General features: G+C 43.9%; 1 protein-coding gene across 10 annotated transcripts in view; it reads right to left on the reverse strand.

Moving 5' to 3' along the window:
* Positions 1-15,556: 15,556 nt before the first annotated feature.
* unc13c (unc-13 homolog C (C. elegans)) overlaps positions 15,557-21,675 on the reverse strand; it is a 794,870-nt gene continuing 788,751 nt past the window's right edge. For 4 of the 10 annotated variants that reach the window (XM_085968792.1, XM_085968791.1, XM_085968790.1 and 1 more), the window contains 3 exons: positions 18,235-18,327; positions 17,948-18,107; positions 15,557-16,916 (listed from right to left, as the gene is read on the reverse strand). In XM_085968792.1, coding sequence (XP_085824918.1) covers positions 16,631-16,916; positions 17,948-18,107; positions 18,235-18,327 — 539 coding nt within the window. In that variant the 3' untranslated portion in view covers positions 15,557-16,630. The remainder of the gene's footprint in view (positions 16,917-17,947; positions 18,108-18,234; positions 18,328-21,675) is intronic. The other 6 variants (XM_085968796.1, XM_085968795.1, XM_085968793.1 and 3 more) reach the window with 5 other exon arrangements.

Genomic DNA, 21,675 nt, shown 5'->3' on the forward strand with positions numbered 1-21,675 from the left:
GTTATACTTTGATAAAGGCGCTATATAAATACAAGTTGTTGTTGCTTACATGGAGTTTTTCCAATTGTGACATACGGGTATTCGGTTGTAAAAGCTTGACCGAAGAAGTAAGGTTAATGTGGGTAAGAAATGCAGACAATCACAAAATCTTCAATAATATATAGATATAGTTTAAAGTAAAGTTATAACAAATTTTTATGAGATTTCAACATTATCATTGGTTCTTGTGCCAGGGAGAATTGAGGCCACATGGTATGGTATGTAAGCTTCATTGACATACAGAGGATCATCTCGCTAGTGCTATTATTAGATTTGTAATATCTTGCCATGGTCCACTAATGGTCTACTAGGTCATACTGACAAGCAAGGAGACTACTGCGGGGAACAGGGATGATGGATCAATCTGTGAATTGTCCAGACAGTTGAACTTTAACAACCATGAAAATCCTGATAAGATTAGCATTGTGGGAGTAACGTTAGTTGACTGGTGTAAAATAAATTCAGTTCCCCTTCTCCTTCTAACATTTCAAAAAAATATAACTTCCCCAAATAAAATAGAACAAATTCACTGAAAATAAATCTGTTTACTGACATTTTCAAGATTAAATAAAATATTTTTAACTAATTAACTCTTCAAGGGCTTGTGATCAAATGCTGTGCACTCAATAGAGATGTTCCAGGGGCTGGGCATAAAATAGGAACACATCGGATCACTGTGGTAACTTGCATGAATTCTTCTAACACTATAGATGTAAAATGTTACTGACAGCTTGGACACTGAAGAAATAAAACGGAGGGTGGGGGGAATCGATTGCACGTATGTCCTAAGTTGTATAATAACGAGTTTGAGCGATAATCTTGGCTATGATATTATGATTAAAAAGCGCCCAGTCAGTCTAGTAATTACTTCAAAGACGAGTGACAATTCCCTCTGGTGTTTTTATCAGCACGTATTTTATCCTTTGCTGCACTTGTCATTTCAATACATTTTGTAATTTCAAATCTGTCGTTGCTTATATTACATCTTCGATCAATTTACTCATCAGACAATTTTGTTTCATTAGGAACCTTACGCATGCCCCCCAAAACATCCGGTCAGCACTTCTTTCTGGCAGTAATCGTTACAGGTGAAGGAGATAATTATTTATAAAGCTAAAGAATTGTGAGAGGGACAAAGAACAGTACAAAAGTTTTCCATCCTTTAAAAAGCACAGAATGAACTTCTTGTACAGTGAGTGATTGTTAAATAGAAAGTCTGTGGCATATTTTTACATCAAAAACTGATCGCTATCATAACATTTTCCATTGCTTTTTGACATTTAGATAATACAAGCTATAGCTTTTAAGCATTTGGAAGTCAATATCATATAATAAATCTCTTAAGGTCAGTAAACATTATCTACAGGTTGCAGATTAGTAACGTAATTCCAGCACCTTCAGTGCAGTTATCCTAGCTGTGGTGAAAGAGGCCAGGAGAAACTTTTGGACAAGATGTTTAAATTTGAAAATGCCTTGCACTGTAAGACTGAAGCTTGCCGTTCAGTTCCTTTTCTCTGGGTTTTCCATTAACTGGATTCGCCCGGTGGAAATGCTGCAGCAGCTGTGCTGTACTTACCACCCCATTCCCGCTTGGATCCCACCCCTCATCATATAGCCCGGGGCCTTCCACAGATGCATCCAAATCGGGGTCCTAGGTACCTACTGCCTCTTCCATACTTTGTCCAACTAATGGTGCCATGACTGAGTCCTGAGATATTTCCTCCTCCCCACTCCAACATAACTCCTTACTGTTTCCTACTCTTCAGCCAGTTTCTTATCTATTCCCAGGGTTTAACCATGAATCCCCATAGTATTGAGTTAAATTAATAGCCTTTTGTGTGGAGCTAATCAAAAGCCTATTGGATGTCACAGTATACCATGTCATAGGGCTTACGAAAGTCCACTTGGGTTGTCTCTTTCTCCAAGAAGTGAAGGAGGATAGTCAGACAGGATCGTCCCCTTCTGTATCCATGCTGACTGCTGTTAACTGTTATACATGTGATCCTCATATTTATTCATGATAATCGATTACTCTATTTTTACACATGGTCCGAATTTGCGGTCAGCGGTGAACGAATGGCACCAGTCGTTCATTACACTTACATTTGCCCACAGACTTTCTATGGGCTTTTGTGCTGGAACTTGCTGTGATTAGAAATCTAAAACAGCACGGCACCCTCTACAGGGGATCTGGGACCTGTGTGAACGGGGCAAGCAACGGTGTGTCTCCTTAACCAATCAGATTGAAGAATCCTTTACTGAGCCATGCAGAGTCTAAACCAGGAAGTGCAAGTTAGAGTAGTGAATTCAATGTCAAATCATGTACAGAAAGTGAAATAGAGAGAGAGAAAGAACAATGGGATTAAAGGAGAGCTAAAATAGCAAAGTAAAAGTAAAAGAAACATTTTGTTTCAATTTTTAATTTTAAAAAATCTCCAACAATAATTAAAATGTGAAGGAATGAGACTCCACACTTGTAAAAGTTAATTTTCAGTGCCAGAGAGGTTTTGGCAGTAATTAAGATTTATCGCGCCGTTAAAAATTCATTTACACTTGAATGGACATGCTCTGACTTTTCCTGGCGTGTTTAGTAGGTAACTAGTGGAAAAGTACCGCAACTTCACACCCCTTCATGTATTTCAATGCCGAGTCTCTTGGTGAGGTATCGATGTAGCGAAGCTTCTGGAGGAGCAGGGCCACTTGGACAGCAACTTCCTGATTTCCACGTTTAACTGCGCGTGTGCGGTCACCGGAAGTTGCTGTCCGATTTACTCTATAATAATGGTGAGGCTGAAAATCCGGTAACAGTGCATTGTCATTTTAATTTTGTTAATTGATTACTGCAAATTAAATATCATCACGGTCTTTAGGATTAGCATTAAAGTGGTAAAATTAGAAGCAATCTTAAAAAGTAGCATTTTCATCATCCAATGAGCTGAATTGATGTATGATTCATTTGAAAACTGGCTGTTGCACACATTTTCAGATTTGTGAAATCATTCGCAGTTTGTTGCAGTGGAAACAAGGCATTGACAGTACTGTTTTAAAGCCTTAACGATCTATGGGTCAAATTGCGTTCATTGTGAACTATTTGCAATTATTAAAAAAGCTTCAGCACGTTTGGCATAATGCTTTTGAACATTATAGATAATTGTTTAAACAGGACTGCTTAAAATTACAAATGTTGTTTGATTTAAACAAATATTCCTACTCTGTATTTATTCTAAAATGGGGAAATGTTTATATTACAATAATCAGCTTCCCCTCCTCCAAAGATGTGTAATATACAATATCTTGACATAATAGAAAATATTATAAAAAGAGAATTGCTTTTGTTTTCTTTATTTGTTTATGAGATGTGGGCGTCGCTGGCAAGGCCAGCATTTATTGCCCGTTCCTAATTGCCTTGAGAAGGTGGTGGTGAGCCGCCTTCTTGACCGCTGCAGTCCATGTGGTGATGGTACTCCCACAGTGCTGTTAGGTAAGGAGTTCCAGGATTTTGACGCAGCAACGATGAAGGATCGGCGATATACTTCTAAGTCAGGATGGTGTGTGACTTAGAGGGGAACTTGGAGGTGGTGGTGTTCCCATGCGCCTGCTGCCCTTATCCTTCTAGGTGGGAGAGGTCGCGGGTTTGGGAGGTGCTGCCAAAGAAGCCTTGGTGAGTTGCTGCGGTTGGTGGAGGGAGTCAATGTTTAAGGTGGTGGATGGGGTGCCAATCAAGCGGGCTGCTTTGTCCTGGATGGTGTCGAGCTTCTTGAGTGTTGTTGGAGCTGCACTCATCCAGGCAAGTGGAGAGTATTCCATCACACTCCTTACATGTGCCTTGTAGATGGTGGAAAGGCTTTGGGGAGTTGTATGGTCTTGATTTTTATTTGGTTGATGCAATACTCCATTCCTACTGAATTCCTCCAATGATAAATAAGGAAAACTGTGATATCCGAGTAGTAAGGTCAGAAACTGAGAGAAGCGAGATATAAGGAACAAAACCCAACTGTTTATTACATGGTGTAGCAGAGAGACATAGCTCTTACAGCTGGAGGCAAAGCACCCTTTCTTACTGCATGAGCACCAAGATGGAGGATTCACCTCTGAGTCATACCCATAATGCAATGCCACATTACCTTAATAACTGGTGTACCCAGACATTGACTACATGACCCATTACCTTAAACACTGGTGAATATGAAACCTTAATCTTTGGCTCCATCTGGTGGATAACTTAAACATTATATCCCAGATTACTATATCCCTCCCCTCTTAAGTTGAACATTTATTTCTTAACAACATTCTTAAAAAGTCCCATAAGGAAACTCCTTTAACGGAAACTCCTTTAACGATAGTCCATACTGAACGAATCTAGCAGGTCGTTATCAATCTCTCTGGCGGCTTGTGAGACCTTGATGAACGTCTTACAGTCAAGTCCCTGCTTGGTTGTGGTAGAGCCACCTGCTGCTCCTGAGCAGTACTAAGAGTATCCGACTCTGCTACGATGGTTTCCTTTTGACGACGGGGTCCAGGTGGAACTAGCTCTGTTCGTGGTGGTGGTACCACTGATGCATTTGGATAACTGGGGGCCAACTTGTCCTCCGACATCTCCTCTGGAACCTCCAGTTCAATTTCCCCTTGTCTGGTCAGTATCTGATCTACATGTCTGCGTACTACCTGACCAGTTCCCACCATGACCGTATATGATACTGGACCGGTCATTAAGTCGATGATGCCAGGAATCCATTTTGGACCATAACTGAAATTCCTGGTAAGGACCGCATCTCCTTCTCCAAAATTGCGGCTCTTTGTCCTTCTGTTATGGTTCTCCTTTTGTTTGATTTGTCGGTTTTCCACCTTCCATTTTAGATCTGGGTGAACCAGGTCAAGAGTGGAGCATAGTCGACGTTCTAACAACAGCTCAGCAGGAGAGAGTCCTGTGGTTGATTGAGGTGTTATTCTGTAGCTGAACAGAACTCGTGACACCCTGGTTGCCAAACTCCCTTCCGCACTTTTTTTCATCATCTCCTTAAATGTTTGTACGGCTCTCTCCGCAAGTCCATTTGAAGACGGATGATATGGAGCGGAGGTCACGTGCACTATGCCATTGTTTCTCATGAACTCTTTTGTTTCTGTACTCACAAAACACGTGGCATTGTCACTTACTACGATCTCCAGTAGCCCTTGATTACTAAAACTCCTACGCAGGCAGTCTATAGTAACAGTAGATGAAGCAGAATTTACAGGATAAACATCCATCCATTTGGAATGTGCATCAATGATTATGAGGAACATCTTTCCCATGAATGGACCTGCGTAATCTACATGTACTCTTCTCTATGGTTTATCCGGCCACTCCCAGGGGTGGAGAGGAGCCGCTGCTGGTGCCTTCCTGTGTACTAGACAAGTGCTGCATGTCTTGACTAGATTTTCTATCTCCTCATCTAGCTTTGGCCACCACAAATAACTCCTAGCCAAGGCTTTCATACGCGAGACTCCAGGATGACACTGATGTACCATGGGAACGCACCGGGCTCCATAAAAGCTTACCTGGGACTGCTAAACTATTATAACAGGTTTTTGCCAAACTTGTCAACAGTGTTAGCACCTCTTCACAAACTTCTGCGCAAGGAGACACAGTGGCAGTGGGAAGAGGAACAGAGGGTTTCATTTGCCCTAGGATAGATTGTCGTGCTGGCTGTGGAATAATCACTCGTGCTCCCCACAACACGCAACCATCCTGCACACTCAGCTCTGTCTTCCTGACACTGTAAGGTGTGAAATCAGTCCCTTCCGGATACTGTGGCCAACCCCTCATCACATATTCTCGGACTCTAGACAGTACTGGATCTTTACCGGTCCATGTCTTTACTTGTTCTGCGGTCACAATTGCCGTGTCCGTGTCCTCCAACATCAAAACTCTGTCCTCTGGAGCTGCACGGATAGGTGTACCTGGCAGTGGCAGACGGCTCTTGGCATCTGCGTTCCCATGGTACTTGCCCGCCTTGTAAACGATGACATACTCATATGCCCTCAACGTCACTGCCCACCTCTGGATCCGAGGGTGACACCATCTGTGGTACTGCTTTCATTTCATTAAAAAGAGATAGAAGAGGTTTATGATCGGTGCATATGGTGAATTTCCTGCCATATATGTACTTGTGAAACCTCTGTAACCCAAACATTACTGCTAACCCCTCTTTATCTAACTGGGAATAGTTTTTTTCCGCCGGTGTCAGAGTTCGAGACATAAACCCTATTGGTCTTTCTGTTCCATCTTCCAAGCTGTGTGAAAGAACCGCCCCCACCCCGTAAGGTGAAGCATCACAAGAGAGAATGATGTCTTTCTCTGCATTGTAGTGAACCAGCACATCCGAGGACAGCATCAGTTTCTTGGACTGTTCAAATGAAACCCTCTGTTCCTCTTCCTACTGCCACTGTGTCTCCTTGCGCAGAAGTTTGTGAAGAGGTGCTAACACTGTTGACAAGTTTGGCAAAAACCTGTTATAATAGTTTAGCAGTCCCAGGTAAGCTTTTAACTCAGTCACATTGGTAGGAGCTGGGGCCTCCTGCAGTGCTTGTACCTTCTCCTTGATTGGATGGAGCCCGGTGGCGTCCACTCTGTGTCCCAGGAACACGGCCTCATTCCCCAGGAAAGTGCACTTACTCCACTTGAGCCGTAACCCAGCCTTATCCAATCTTTGTAGTACCTCTCTGAGTGCGCAGATGCTCCTGGTCGGTTCTTCCCGTCACCAGAATGTCATCCAGGTAGATTGAAACATGTGGGATCCCTTGCAGTACACCCTCGATAGTCCTCTGGAAAATAGTAGGACTAGATGAGACACCAAATGGTAAGCGGTTATAGGTAAACAAACCCTTGTGTGTATTTATGGTTACATACTTCTTGGATTCCTCATCCAGTGTAATCTGCAAGTATGCATGACTCATATCCAGCTTCGTGAATTTCTTCCCTCCAGCCAGGTTCGCAAAGAGATCCTCTGTTTTGGGAATAGGATACTGTTCTAGTTTAGAAACCCTATTTACAGTCAATTTATAATCTCCACAGAGTCTTACCGAATTGTCCAGTTTTAAAACAGGTACAATGGGAGCTGCCCATTCTGAACATTTCACGGGTTCCAGAATGTTCTCTCTCAAAAGACGGTCAAGCTCAGCCTCTACCTTCGGTTTCATGGCATACGGCACAGGTCGTTGTTTAAAAAACCTTGGCGGTGCCTCCTTGTCTACGTAAATCTTAGCTGGGGGGCCATTAAATGTGCCAAGTTCTTCCTTGGACACGTTCTCATGTTCAATCAACACTTCTTGCAAAGACAATTGTTTGCCTCCCTCTATTTGATTTATTGCTCCCCAATCTAATTTAAGTTCTTGTATCCAGCCCCGACCTAACAAGTTTGGTCCGGAACCCGGTACTACAACTACAGGTAACTGTTCCACGGTGTCCCTGTGTTGCACAGTTACATTAGCTGTACCCAATGTTGCCACTTGTTCACCGGTATATGTTTTAAGCTGCATAGAGCAAGACTTTAACTCTGGAACTTTTGCACGGTTCCACAATTTTGAGTACTCCTCCCTGTTCATTATGGTTACGCCGCATCCTGTATCCACTTCAAAGTTGACCTTAGAGTCATTTACCGTCAGTTGCAAAGTGATAGGATCCACTTTTGGAATGTTCTGTACCATACTATGCATTATGAACATGTCATCTTCTTGCTCAGCTTCTCCGCTGATGTGATGTGCTCCCTGTTTTTTCACTTCTCTGCCTAGGTTTTGCTTTCCTCCCCCTTTTGGTTTGTATTCCTCCACGGTTGCTTTTGCCCTGCATGCACGTTTTATGTGTCCCTTTTCCCCACACTTGTGGCACTTTTCCTCCAGGAACCTGCATTCCCTCACCAGGTGATTGCCATTGCATCTATAACACGCCTTCACATGATCACGTTGTGGTTTCTGATGCATATTTAACTTGTGCACAACACCCTGACCTCCAACTTGCTTTGTAGTAGCCCAGTCTGAACCTTGTATTTCTTTTACATCTCGGTTCGCTGTCTCTATGGCTTGAGCAAGTTCCAACGCTTTTTCATACGTAAGCCCAGTCTTGGACAATAATCTCCTCTGCATTCGATCATCCATTATCCCGCAAACTAGCCTATCTCTCAGCATGTCTTTCAGGTTGTTGCCGTAATTGCAATCTTGTGCCAATTTTCTCAACACTGCTACATAATCCAAGACAGTCTCTCCCGGTTTTCTGTTCCGTGAATTAAATTTGAAACGCTGTACAATCTAACTCGGTCTGGGATTGAAATGATCCTTCAGCAAGGCCACTAAGTTAGCAAATGTTATGTCTCCAGGCTTTTCAGGACTGCATAAGTTTCTCATTAAACTATACGTCTGACTTCCCACGGAAGTGAGCAAAATAGCTCTCCTTTTTCCGACATCATTTATATCATTTGCTTCAAAGAAATGCATCAGCAACTCGCAGTACTCATCCCAGGTCTGTGTCTGAACATCAAAAGCAGAGATCTTTCCTACCGTAGCAGCCATGATCCTCTATTCAGTGCTCTTTTTTTTTTCAAGATGTGATCTGTTGATCCTCGTCGCCAATATGTGATATCCGAGTAGTAAGGTCAGAAACTGAGAGAAGCGAGATATAAGGAATAAAACCCAACTGTTTATTACACGGTGTAGCCGAGAGACATAGCTCTTACAGCTGGAGGCAAAGCACCCTTTCTTACTGCACGATGGCAAGATGGAGGATTCACCTCTGAGTCATACCCATAATGCAATGCCACATTACCTTAATAACTGGTGTACCAGGACATTGACTACATGACCCATTACCTTAAACACTGGTGAATATGAAACCTTAATCTTTGGCTCCATCTGGTGGATAACTTAAACATTACATCCCAGATTACTATAAAAACCTACTGGGATCAGTGTGTACCCACAATCCTGGATAGGAAGTTGTATCTGATGACCTTCACTCTTATCTTAAGTTTTTTTATTAGCCTCGTGTTCCCAGGTCCGAGGGCACTTGCTACCCACACCTGCAGCCCGGGTTGCCAACTCTGGTTGGATGTATTCCTGGAGTTTCATCACATGACATCTTGCCCCGGTAAACAGCCTCTTTCCCCATCTCCAAACTAAAGTGTGCAAAGAAAATGAAAAAAAATGTCTTCAATACCCATATGATTTTTCTCCCGAGTTGCTCGCAGCAGTGTCCGGGAGATTAATCTTTAATTCCTGGAGTCTCCAGGACAATCCTGGAGGGTTGGCAACCCTACCCTCAGCTCCCTCTCTTTTACCAGAATCAAGCCAAAAATATAAGAAATATGAGCAGGTGTAGACCATTTGGCCCCTCGAGCCTGCTCCGCCATTCAATAAGATCATGGCTGATCTTCTATCTCAACTCCACTTTCCTGCACTATCCCCATATCCCTTGATTCCCTTAATATCCAAAAATCTATCGATCTCTGTCTTGAATATACTCAACGACTGAGCCTCCACAGCCCTCTGGGGTAGAGAGTTAACTACCGGGTTGGCTACCCTCTGAGTGAAGACATTTCTCCTCCTCCTCAGTCCTAAATGGCTGACCCCTTATTCGGAGACTGTGACCCCAGATTCTAGGATCCCCGACCAGGGAAAACATCCTCCCTGCATCTACCCTGTCAAGCCCTGTAAGAATTTTGTATGTTTTAATGAGATCACCTCTCATTCTTCTAAACTCCAGAGAATATAGGCCTAGTCTACTCAATCTCTCCTCATAGGACAATCCCCCCATCCCAGGAACCAGTCTGGTGAACCTTCGTTGCACTCCCTCTATGACAAGTATATCCTTCCTTAGGTAAGGAGACCAAAACTGTACACAATACTCCAGGTGTGGCCTCACCAGGGTCCTATATAATTGCAGTAAGACATCTTTACTCTTATACTCAAATCCTCGTGTAATAAAGGCCAACATACCATTTGCTTTCCTAATTGCTTGCTGTACCTGCATGTTAACTTTCAGTGATTCGTGTACAAGGACACCCAGGTTCCTCTGAACACCAACATTTCCCAATCTCTCACCGTTTAAAAAATACTCTGCTTTTCTCTTTTTCCTACCAAAGTAGATAACTTCACATTTCTCCACATTATATTCCATTTGCCATGTTGTTGCCCACTCACTTAGCCTGTCTTTATCCTCTTGAAGCTTCTTTGCATCCTCCTAGCCTACCTAGTCCTGACTGCAGAGCTAAGGCATCCCTGCTGTCAGCATTATAGTCCATGGGCATGACTCTGATTGCTGCAGCTGTATGGTGGTGGCGGCTGGAAAATCACCAGGAACTGAGCAGGCAGGTGGGAAGAGGCGAATCCAACTGAGCCTTAGCTTTTCCTCTGCATGTCACGGGCTTCAGCCTCAGCGCAGTCCAAGGCCCTGCCATGGAGTTGGACTCAAACTTGTCCCCACATCCATTGTTGACAGCAGTCTTATAGCATCCTGAGGAGACTAGGGGGGCGATTTTGCCAAAGGGGGCGCGTTGGAGGTGGAACTGCTGCTCGTCAGGTTTTAGTCCCGCCTCCATCGACTTGTGGCCAACCCACGCTATTTTCCCTTGATTGACCTTGTTAAGCCTGCTATGCGGGCTTAGCAGGCCAATTATGGGGAAACCGGTTACAGAGAACGTCAGCGCATGATGTTTCATCTGTCATCGGAGAATGCAGAAGCCATCTGTCATCTCTGTTGGTGAGATGCGAGACTCTCCGCATCCCCAACGGTTGAAGCCTGCAGGAAGAAACAAAGGTAAGTAAACATTTTCTATCACTTTCCACTCACCTCACATATTCACCTCTCCACGCTTGCACCCATCACTCACCTCCACAGCACACTTTTGCACCCCTCCGACCCCCGCAGACCACTGCTCGCCTCGCTGACCCTGGCGGGGTTTCTTGACGTCAGGAAGCCCGCGCCTCTGATGGAAAAATGGGGATAATCCTCTTAACTGCCTGTTAACTACCTGTTAACAGACAGTTAAGTGGCTGTAATCCCCTTCCGGCCTCCAGGAGACGGGACCCGGCGCGGGTCGGCTACCCGCCTCCTGGGAAGATGGCACAGAGGCGGGTTGGGGGTGGGATGGGTACCCACCCCCAGATTCTGCCATTTTCCTGGCAGTCCCGCCTCCCCAGGGCTGGCAAGATCGTGCACTTGAGTTTCGTCTCAATGGAGGCAAAAGGAACCAAACCTACTTGAGAAAAATAAATGAATAACTGTACTAATTTAAAAATTGTGTGAGGGGTGAAGTGTTATTCAGCGCTGTGTGCTCTTTTTCAAATCCTGGATATGGCCCAATGGGGATTCTGTCCTTTTAAGTCATTTTAATGTACACTACACAACCTGGCTCCCTTCCCACATTGTTTATAACTGCGTATCCGGACTAATTCCTGTAGATATACTCGCTTACAGCTCTGATCACACCAAACTACTGAACTTTAAAAGAATTTGTACAATTGGAGACATAACAATGTAACAAATGGAAGCCCTTGCGTTCTACTAATGCTTTAAGTGGCCACAGTGAGGTTGAAATTGGTTGTTTAGTCGGCTGTTAGCAATGCGTGGTAAGATATGAATACTGAGTTATCACCCAATTATGAGGTATATGAGGTAAGTGTGCCTTCAGATAAGAGAGCACTGATCTTCAAACATGAAAAATCCTGTTTTGTAATCAACTCCAAAAAATAGGAAATAAAAAGGAAAATACTGCAGATGCTGGAAATCTAAACTAAAAACAGAAAATGCTGGAAAACACTCAGGCAGCATCTCTGGAGAGAGAGAAACAGAGTTAATGGGGGGAATTTTCCCAGCCCTGGGGAGGCGGGTATGGAGGCGGGACTGCTGGGAAAATGGCAGAAACTGGGAGCAGGTACCGATCCCGCTCCCAACCGGCCTCCGTGCCATCTTCCCGGGAGGCGGGTCCCCGGCTCGTGCTGCTGGGACCCGTCTCCTCGAGGCAGGAAGGGGATTAGAGCCAATTAACTGCCTGTTAACAGGTAGTTAACGGGCAGTTTTGAGGCTTATCCCCATTTTACCCACACAAGTGCGGGCTTCCCGACAGCTGCGAACCTCGCCAGGGTCAGCGAGGCGAGCAGCGGGTCTGCGGGGGGTGAGAGGGGTTGAAAAGTCCGCTGTGGAGGTGAGTGATGGGTGCAAGTGTGGACAGGTAAGTATGAGAGGTGAGTGTAAAGTGTTCGAAAAAGTTTACTTACCTTTGCTTCTTCCTGCAGGCTTCAACCCTTGGGGATCCGGAGGTGCCTCATCTCAACGGCAGAGATGACAGAATGGCTGATGCATTCTCAGATGCAGCAGCCATCTGCTTTCTGCTGATGAAAGAGGTTTGGTGAGTCTTCAGTACAAGGGCTCACCTTAGAACAGAGATTGTCAAACGATGACAATTCATCTGTCAAAAATGAAACGCCATACGCTGACGTCCTCTGTCACTGGCTTTCCATTAATTAGCCTGCTGGGTTGGCTGGACGTCATTGGGGGCGGGACTGAAACCTGACAACCAGCAGTTCCGCCCCCAACGCGTCCCCATTGATAAAATCCAGCCCAATGTTTCAGGTCGTTGACCTTTCATCAGAACTGGTCCTGTTAACTCTTTCTCTCCCACTCATGCTGCTTGACCTGTTGAGTACTTCCCAGCATTTTCTGCTTTATTCTTTACAAAATGTGTGAGGATTACTTTTATTATCAGCCTTAAGGCTGCAACGCTTTAAAAACAGACTGAACAAATGGCTACGATTATGCGTGAATGACCTTGAACTTTTCCAGTGGAAATCAATCCATTGCTGCACCAAACCAATAATCCACCTAACCCATTTTGTAGAGAAAGACGGAGTAAAATGATTTAATGACTATTTTTTGTATTTTTTTTGTTTCAAGTGTACCATGGTCTGTGTGTAAATAGCCATTAGCAAGTTTCAGGTGTACACAAGTACCCCTAGATCTATGCAGTGAGTTGTTTTGATTTGGAACGCACTGCCAGAAAGGGTGCTGGAAGCAGATTCAATAATAACTTTCAAAAGGGAATTGGATAAATACTTGAAAGGGAAAAAAAAATCAGGGCTATGGGGGAAGGATAGGGACTAATTGAGTAGCTCTTTCAAAGAGCTGGTACAGGCATGATGGGCCAAATGGTCTCCTTCTATGCTATATCATCAAGACAGCTGCTAAACTGAAAATTGTGTTAAATTATAAACCAGGAGAGCAACCTGGCAATGGCAATGGCAGCTGAAGGAACTGCCTGAGATGAAGAAGTGAGTGGTACAGACCTTCAGGGGGCGATTTTGCCAGCCCTGGATAGGCGGGTTTGGAGGCGGGAAAATGGCAGAATCTGGGGGCGGGTACCCATCCCGCCTCTGTGCCATCTTTCCAGGAGGCAGGTAACTGACCCACGCCGGGTCCCGTCTCCTCAAGGCGGGAAGGGGATTACAGCCACTCAACTGCCTGTTTTTCCATTTTTCCAACAGAAGTGCGGGCTTCCCGACGTCGGGAAACCCCGCCAGGGTCAGCGAGGCGAGCAGTGGGTCTGCGGGGGTGAGAGGGGTGGAAGAGTGTGCTGTGGAGGTGAGTGATGGGTGCAAGTGTGGAGAGGTAAGCTTGTAAGGTAGGTGAAAAGTCTTAGAAAAAGTTTACTTATCTTTGTTTCTTCCAGCAGGCTTCAATCATTGGGGATCCGGAGGTTCCGGCATCTCCGCGGCAGAGATGACAGAATGTCTGCTGCATTCTCCGATGCAACAGCCATCTGCTTTCTGCTCAGCAAATAGGTTTGCTGAGCCTTGAGTACAAGAACTCACCAAACAGCAGAGAATGTCAGTGTTTGACAGGTTCACAGATGAAACGTCATACGCTGACGTTCTCTGTCACCGGCTTTCCCTTAATTGGCCTTCTAAGCCCGCTGACTTGGCCAGACATTGTTGGAGGCGGGACTAAAACCCGACAAGCAGCAGTCCCGCCTCCAATGCGCCCCCATTGGCAAAATCACCCCCTCAGTGTTTGGAGACCATGGCAGAAATTCATGTGGGAACCTTCACTACTGACTGTGGCGAAGATCTCCCCATGTCTTTTGTCTTGTAAGACCAATTAGACAATCAGAACATTGGGGACCTATTAATAGAAAGGTACCAACATACCAATGCCAGTGTAAATATTTGCCAATAAATTTACATTCGCTGCACTGGTGACACTGTCATAAAGATAGTGTATACACTTTTAATATGTACCCTGCATCACAACCAAAGGAATACAGAAGCTCTATGGTGGCACTTACCAATGCAGAGATTGAGGTACGTACAAGCACATATGATGCTGTGCCAACACCACATGAGTAATCACTTGGTATGAAGGATGTAGTACCTCGACCGGTCAAAGTCAATTGGCGACAGCAGTTACAATAATCACAAGGTTGAAGTGCTGGCAGAAAAGCAAGTGAACACAGAGATCTGTAGGATGATCAAGGTACTAAGGATAGAGTAATAGCAGGATATTGACAGTACTTTTAATCGGCTGCACAGTATGATCAAAGATTAAGAAGTTAGCAGTTCTAGAAACATAGTAGGAGCAGGAGTAGGCCATTCAGCCCCTCGAGCCTGTTCCGCCATTTAATGAGATCATGGCTGATCATCCAAATTCAGTACCCTGTCCCTGCTTTCTCCCCATATCCCTTGATCCCTTTAGCCTTAAGAAATATATCTAACTCCTTCTTGAATATATTTAATGAATTGGCCTCAACTGTCTTCTGTGGTGGAGAATGCCACAGGTTCACCACTCTCTGGGTGAAGAAATTCCTTCTCATCTCAGTCCTAAATGGCTTACCCCTTATCCTTAGACTGTGACCCCTGGTTCTGGACTCCCCCGCCATCGGGAACATCCTTCCTGCATCTAGTCTGTCTAGTCCTGTTAGAATTTTATAAGTTTCAATGAGATCCCCTCTCATTCTTCTAAACTCTAGCGAATATAAGCCTAATCGACCCAATCTCTCTTCATACGTCATTCCTGCCATCCCAGGTATCAGCCTGGTGAATCTTCGCTGCACTCTCTCCATGGCAAGAACATCCTTCCTCAGATAAGGCGACCAAAACTGCACACAATACTCAAGGTGTGGTCTCACCAAGGCCCTGTACAACTGCAGCAAGACGTCCTTGCTCCTATACTCGAATCCTCTCACTATGAAGGCCAACATACCATTTGCCTTCTTAACCGCCGTTTGATATACCTGTTGTGATGGAGCACCAAATAGCTATACTGAGGACTATCATTGGGCAACTGACATCCAATGTGGTGTTGTCGAATCATATAAAGTGCATCATTTGGACATAGTGCTTCGTCCAGTGACCTGGACGATTACCTGGTGGCCAGGAACGTTAAGGCTGCCATCACTTTCACAGCCACAAGCAGGGCACTTGGACTCATTAATGTTCTCTCCAAACCTGAAAAATAACTGCATTAGAAACACTGAACAAGTTTTGCAGCAACCAAGTGTCTTGACACAAAACAGGAATTTTCCAATACTTTATTGTACAATTGTTCACTAAATATATTTACATGACATTAATTTCAACATTAGTGCAATACATAAGAATGTTGCATAATTACCAATTTTTGAAAATGTTGAAACAATGGGGTTACAGCAGAACCGATAGTACAATTTTATAAAGCAACATTTACAAGCGCATCATTGAAAATAGTAACAGCTTCACTATTTATCAGAAACATAGTAACTTCTTCTATTTAAATCACCAAAACAGCCTGTAGCTCTGTAAACATATGGCCTCTTAATGTGGCATAAAAAACTGTTGATTGGACCTTAGATCCCTTTGGCAACTTTTGGAAATTAACAATGCCAGTTTGCTTGTGAGCTGTTTCTTTTTAAGAAAATTGGTTACAATGTCAGCTAAGCATCATCTTCACAGTGATATGTCAGAAAAATTTCAATGAAGGTATAATATTAATTGATTTGCACCTTTAATAAGGATAGGAAGTATGGATTTTGTTAAATTAATAGTGAAAAATTATAAGCATTGTAGATGCAATAAACAGCTATCTCAATATAAATGTCTTAATACGTTTGAAGAAAAAAAACCATATATGTAATTAACAAAAATGTAAAATATACTGGTAAGTTTTAGGATGTAACTTAGCTGAGATACACTAACATGCGCTGGATAGACACAGCCCAACATCACAGAAGTAAAGAGACAATGCCTGCCACATATGAAGGACCAACAAATACTTGTGTAAAAACTACAGAATAGCAATATAGTACTAGAATTTAATCATTTAGCAAATTGAAAAAGAAACAAAAATACCAGGAAAAATTCCCTTGGGTAATCTTGGTTTGGCACTTTATCAGAACAATTAGCTGTCTGAGAGACCAAAGATAATGTCTTTCAGTACTCCCCATCTCATCAACATAATTATGGGCTGAAGTACTTTATAATTATCTGCACACACCTGCACATATTCAGATAAACATACCCACACATTTAAACAGACATGCACTAAAGATAACTTCAACTTATGCTTCCTTGCAGTCTCTCTTCTGCTTTTTTTTTACGTGGTTTCTTCAGTCGACCTGGTATCTGATTTGAGGCGTACAAATTCTTTGGCCACTTCATCATTGGTCCTCTGCGAGAGTATTCTGAGAATTGTCAGCCCAGTTTCATCCATGTAAACATTTTTGAGCAGAGCATACCATGATGCACAGCTCCCTTTCTCAGCTATGTCCTTTAACTGGATGACTGTCATTCCTATAATTCGGTCTTCTCTGGCAAAGCAGTAATCTTTCACAGAGATATGAAGCTCATAGGACTCAGGGCCATTCTCATTACTCAGGATGCTGTATGCATAAAGAAACATTTAGTATGGAGATCTTTCCCACCTCCCTCTTAATTTCTACTGTTCCTCATTTATCATCATATAGATGTCCACTGCAGCTAAGCTTCATCCTGCAGCTGATAGGACAGTATGGTCTCAGTCCTCAATGGCATCTCAAAAGTTGCCACGAATACTTCACCATGCCTTCTCAGGCTCCTTCTGCAATTTTTTTCTTTCATCTCCCACCCCAGAAACACAATATTTCAGTACACAGAAGTGCTCCAATCAACAGTCAAGTCAAGAACTGGCAAAATTACAACCACAGAGCATAGTTGAAATTTAAATTTTGTAGTGGGCTTTGTTTTCCTTATGGTGGAGGTATGTTCCATTCTCCAACAGTAACATCCCATCGTAATGAGGGGGAAGAGAGCAGTTCCCGCTCTTTTGCACCAAGTATCAATATCAAGCACTCTTAGGTCAGTTGCATTGCCAGTCAGATATAAATCGATTTAATCTACTCTGCCCCAACAATGTGCCTTAACTTTAACCAAAGCAGGTCACTAGTGAAACAATGTGACATTTACCTTCTCCACATCAGCCATCTTGATGACCATCTGGAGTGAAACCATCAATTTCATGAAATATAGGCAGTTTCGTGCTTTTGGACTTTATGTCCTATTAGTCTGAGGTGTGTAGGAACACAGGTCAGAGGTGAAAGGACAATGTTCAAATCTACTGCTCTATCAGAGCTCACTGGGTTACTGGAGTTTGAGCATGAGTTGAGACTGGGATTTGAACATTCTTCCTTAGAGTGCGAGTCCAAAACTCTCCAAAACTGAGACCTTTGTGGCTTCAAGTAAGTAGATTTGATTTTGGACTTCAAAAATATACTTTTTCATTTGCTAGATCTATTCTAAAGAATGATTTAAAAAAAACTATAGTCTATATTTGCAACTTATACACTTTGAAGACAATAGCTTAATACCAATTGAATACTTAATGTGCAAGTAGCTTTTAAAGAGACAAGTAGACAGAATACGCATGATCACTTACAAGTGAAATGTCTCGTTGTATTTCGGGGACCAAGCGTTGTTTTTTGTCTTTGTGGCGAATTTTCTTTTCTTGTCACTGAGGTGCGGTCCAACCACATGAACTTCTACAAATGGTCGGAACATGGCAGTTGTTTGCCAGTTCAGTTCGTTGACTGCAACAACTGCAAAGAGAGAAATCAAAACACCAACGGGCTTCAAATTGTCACAATATTTGACTTAGACGCAAGAGAGTTAAATAATGCTCGGAGCACAGTTTTAGTAGATTGCTGGGTTGGTCTGGACACTTACTTTTAACTGTGACTTTGTGTTCTCCAGTCCCAGGGTGTGTAAACAGATCCACATGGACCGATACTTCTCCCACTGAGCTGTTTGTAGATTGAGCTGAAAAGTAGCACAGTAAACAAGAACAAGAAAGTTAGGTAAAACTGGACAAAAATCTGTACACCCAAACAGGAAGCTTTTGAAAGTTCAGATATAAATATGATTTCGTAATCTGCAACTATAAAGCATCAACACCTCATGTAATTCATAAATCAATATTTCATCATAGAAACATAGAAGATAGGAGCAGGAGTAGGCCATTCGGCCCCACAAGCCTGTTCTGCCATTTAATGAGATCATAGCTGATCATCCAAATTCAGTACCCTGTCCCTGCTTTCTCCCCATATTCCTTGATTCCTTTAGCCTTAAGAAATATATCTAACTCCTTGAATATATTTAATGAATTGGCCTCAACTGCCTTGTGTGGTAGAGAATTCCACAGGTTCACCACTCTCTGGGTGAAGAAATTCCTCCTCATCTCAGTCCTAAATGGCTTACCCCTTATCCTTAGACTGTAACCCCTGGTTCTGGACTCCCCCGCCATCGGGAACATCCTTCCTGCATCTAGTCTGTCTAGTCCTGTTAGAATTTTATAAGTTTCAGTGAGATCCCCTCTCATTCTTCTAAACTCTAGCAAATATAAGCCTAATTGACCCAATCTCTCCTCATACGTTATTCCTACCATCCCAGGTATCAGTCTGGTGAATCTTCGCTGCACTCTCTCCATGGCAAGAACATCCTTCCTTTTGCTTATATCGCAAAATCCTTGTTCTATACACATAAAGTATAAGTAGTCAATAGCTTATAGTGTCAAGTACAAGTCTCAATTTGATTCTACCTGAATCAGTAGGTTGTGGGTTTAAGCCCCACTGCAGATTTGAACATAACATCTAGGAGGACACATCAACAGGAGTGAGACTTGAGCCCACAACCTTCTGACTCAGAGGCGAGTGTGCTACCCACTGAGCCACAGCTGACATGTTATTTAAAAGGAAAAGTTTAGATAAGTTAGTTAAGCTAAAGGAAGGCAAAGGACCAGAGTCTGAAAGGATGCATCATAGGATCCTGAAGGAGTTGAGAAATGGTAACTGCAGAGGCCCTAGAAAATATATTTCAGGGCTCTATTGTATGTGGATGTGTGCCAGAGGACTGGAGAGGGGCCAGTGTAATACCCATTTTAAAAAAGGGAGACAGAGCTAATCTGGATGATTATGGGTCAGTTAGCTTAGCATTTGTTCTAGGGAAAATTGAGAGTCTTTAACTAATGATGAAATAACCATTGTAATAGAGCCACCTGGTGTACTACTGATGTATACAATAATAAAGCCATGTGCAGTACAGTTCTTACCGGAAGCCATGTTGTGCTGTTGTATATATATGCTGTGTCCCAAGATATCACAGAATTGGCGATGAGGATGCGATTGCGGATTCCCTAGCTGAAATTTTTGTTGGAGGATAATCCTGCCAATTGACAGAGGGACTGTTAAAGGGTCTTGGTTTTGCAGAAAAACTTAAAAATCCGAGACAAATTTCAAGCACACGTGGCTGAACTGTCGACGTTGCCAGAGTCCAGATGGTTGCACCTATGGGAATAATAGGGCGCTTGGGTGAGTTCCATCGTGACCGAGAGACTTTCGGAGTGTGTGTGGTGCAGCTAGAAGTGTTTTTCACAGCGAATAGTATTGTCGAAGTCCCTGATGATGTAAACCATAACCGGGCGATTTTAGAAATGCAACGGGCTATTTTTTTGACTGAAGCAGGCCCCGAGGTGTATGAAATCCTGAAAAATGTGTTTGTTCCCGCCAAGCTGAATGACACGCCACTGAAGGAGATCCCAACCAAGTTAGAACAGCACTACAGTCCTGAGCCCCTGGAAATAGCTGAAAGTTATCGTTTTGGAACACATGATCAATTAAATGATGAGGCTATCAGTGAGTACATTGAGCTGTAAAAAAGCTATCCATTCACTGTCATTTTGGAAACTTTCAGGACCGAGCTTTGCGTGACCGCTTTGTTTGTGGGTTGAAAAATGAACGTATCGGAAGTAAATTGTTGACAACCCTTAACTTGACTTTTATCTTAGCTTGTCAATGGATATGGCCGACTGATACTCCTGAGAGTTCGGCGCCATTTCCAGTCATCAGACAACCAAGGTGAATCGGCTGCAGGCTAAAAGTAAAAGGCAGTTGGGCCCCAAGGCCTCAGCAACTGGCCAAGGTAACAGTGCATTGAAGTCGTGCTGTCAGTGCCTGGGACAACACATTGCCCAAAGCTGTCCATATGTGAAGGCAGAGTGTTTCTACTGCAAGAAAACTGGGCATCTTGCAAAGGTGTGCCAACAGAAGAGTAAACCAACTGGCAATGCTAGAAGTAGAAATTGCCAGACACTACATACCATTGAAGAGAAGCAGCAAGGACGAGGAGTTTCTGGAGATTCACATCATCAGTAGCGTCTAACAGCGATTTGTAAGGTATCATCATCCAAGTAGATGTCGCATACCCATGGAAATCGACACTGGTGCATCGGTGAGCGTAGTACCAGAATCACTCTATCGCGACAAGTTGCGTGATCATCGGCTAGAGAAATCGAAGGTAGAGCTGCGAGGCTACTCAGGAGAGCAAATCCCTGCAGTAGGAAGTGTCACCATACCAGTGAAACACAAGGATCAGTGTCAGAGCTTGCCTCTCATAGTAGTGGCAGGAGACAAGCCTGCCTTGATGGGTAGAAATTGGTTGAGATCACTGAAGCTGGATTGGAATGAGATTTTTCGTGTGGAAGTGAAATTTGTATTGAAAGTTGATGTCGTCAAGCAGCATCTGAAGGTGTTCAGTGAAATGGACAGTCCGATCGAAGACTTCAAAGCGAGTGTCAGAATGCAGAATGACACAAGAGCAGTTTACTGCAAGCCACGTCCCATACCATACGCACTCAAGGAGAAAGTTGAGCAAGAACTCAAGAGACTAGAAACTGAGAACATTGGGCTAAAAATTCGGTGGCGCCGCGTTTGGGGCGCCAAGCTCGCCTGGGCACCGGAATTTGCGCTCCGGCCAGAGCCACTTGCGCCCTCCCGATATTCAGTGGGAGCGCCCCAAGAGGGACTCGGGGCGCTGCTCGAGGCTCCCCGCGTCCCGCTTGGGGAGCTCAAACTGAATATCGCCGCGCTACGTGCCACAGCGCCACATGCTGTGGCACGGTGCGCTGCTGTACTGCAGGCCTTCCTCCCCTTCTTAAGGGGGAGGGGCCTGCACCAGCGCGATCACCGATCGTGAGTGCCAGCAAAAGAGCCCGACACCGAGGAGAAGTGCCGGGCTTTTGGGACACAGCCGGCACTGCCCGGGGGGTGGATCAGGAGGCCGGGGAGGGCGGCGCGAGGAGGTGCTGGCAGGCGGCCACCAGAAAAAATGGCC

The sequence above is a fragment of the Somniosus microcephalus genome, chromosome 27 (assembly GCF_052327205.1).
Source record: "Somniosus microcephalus isolate GS21.2 chromosome 27, FLI_Smic_1.0, whole genome shotgun sequence".
In the NCBI taxonomy this organism is placed as follows: domain Eukaryota; kingdom Metazoa; phylum Chordata; class Chondrichthyes; order Squaliformes; family Somniosidae; genus Somniosus; species Somniosus microcephalus.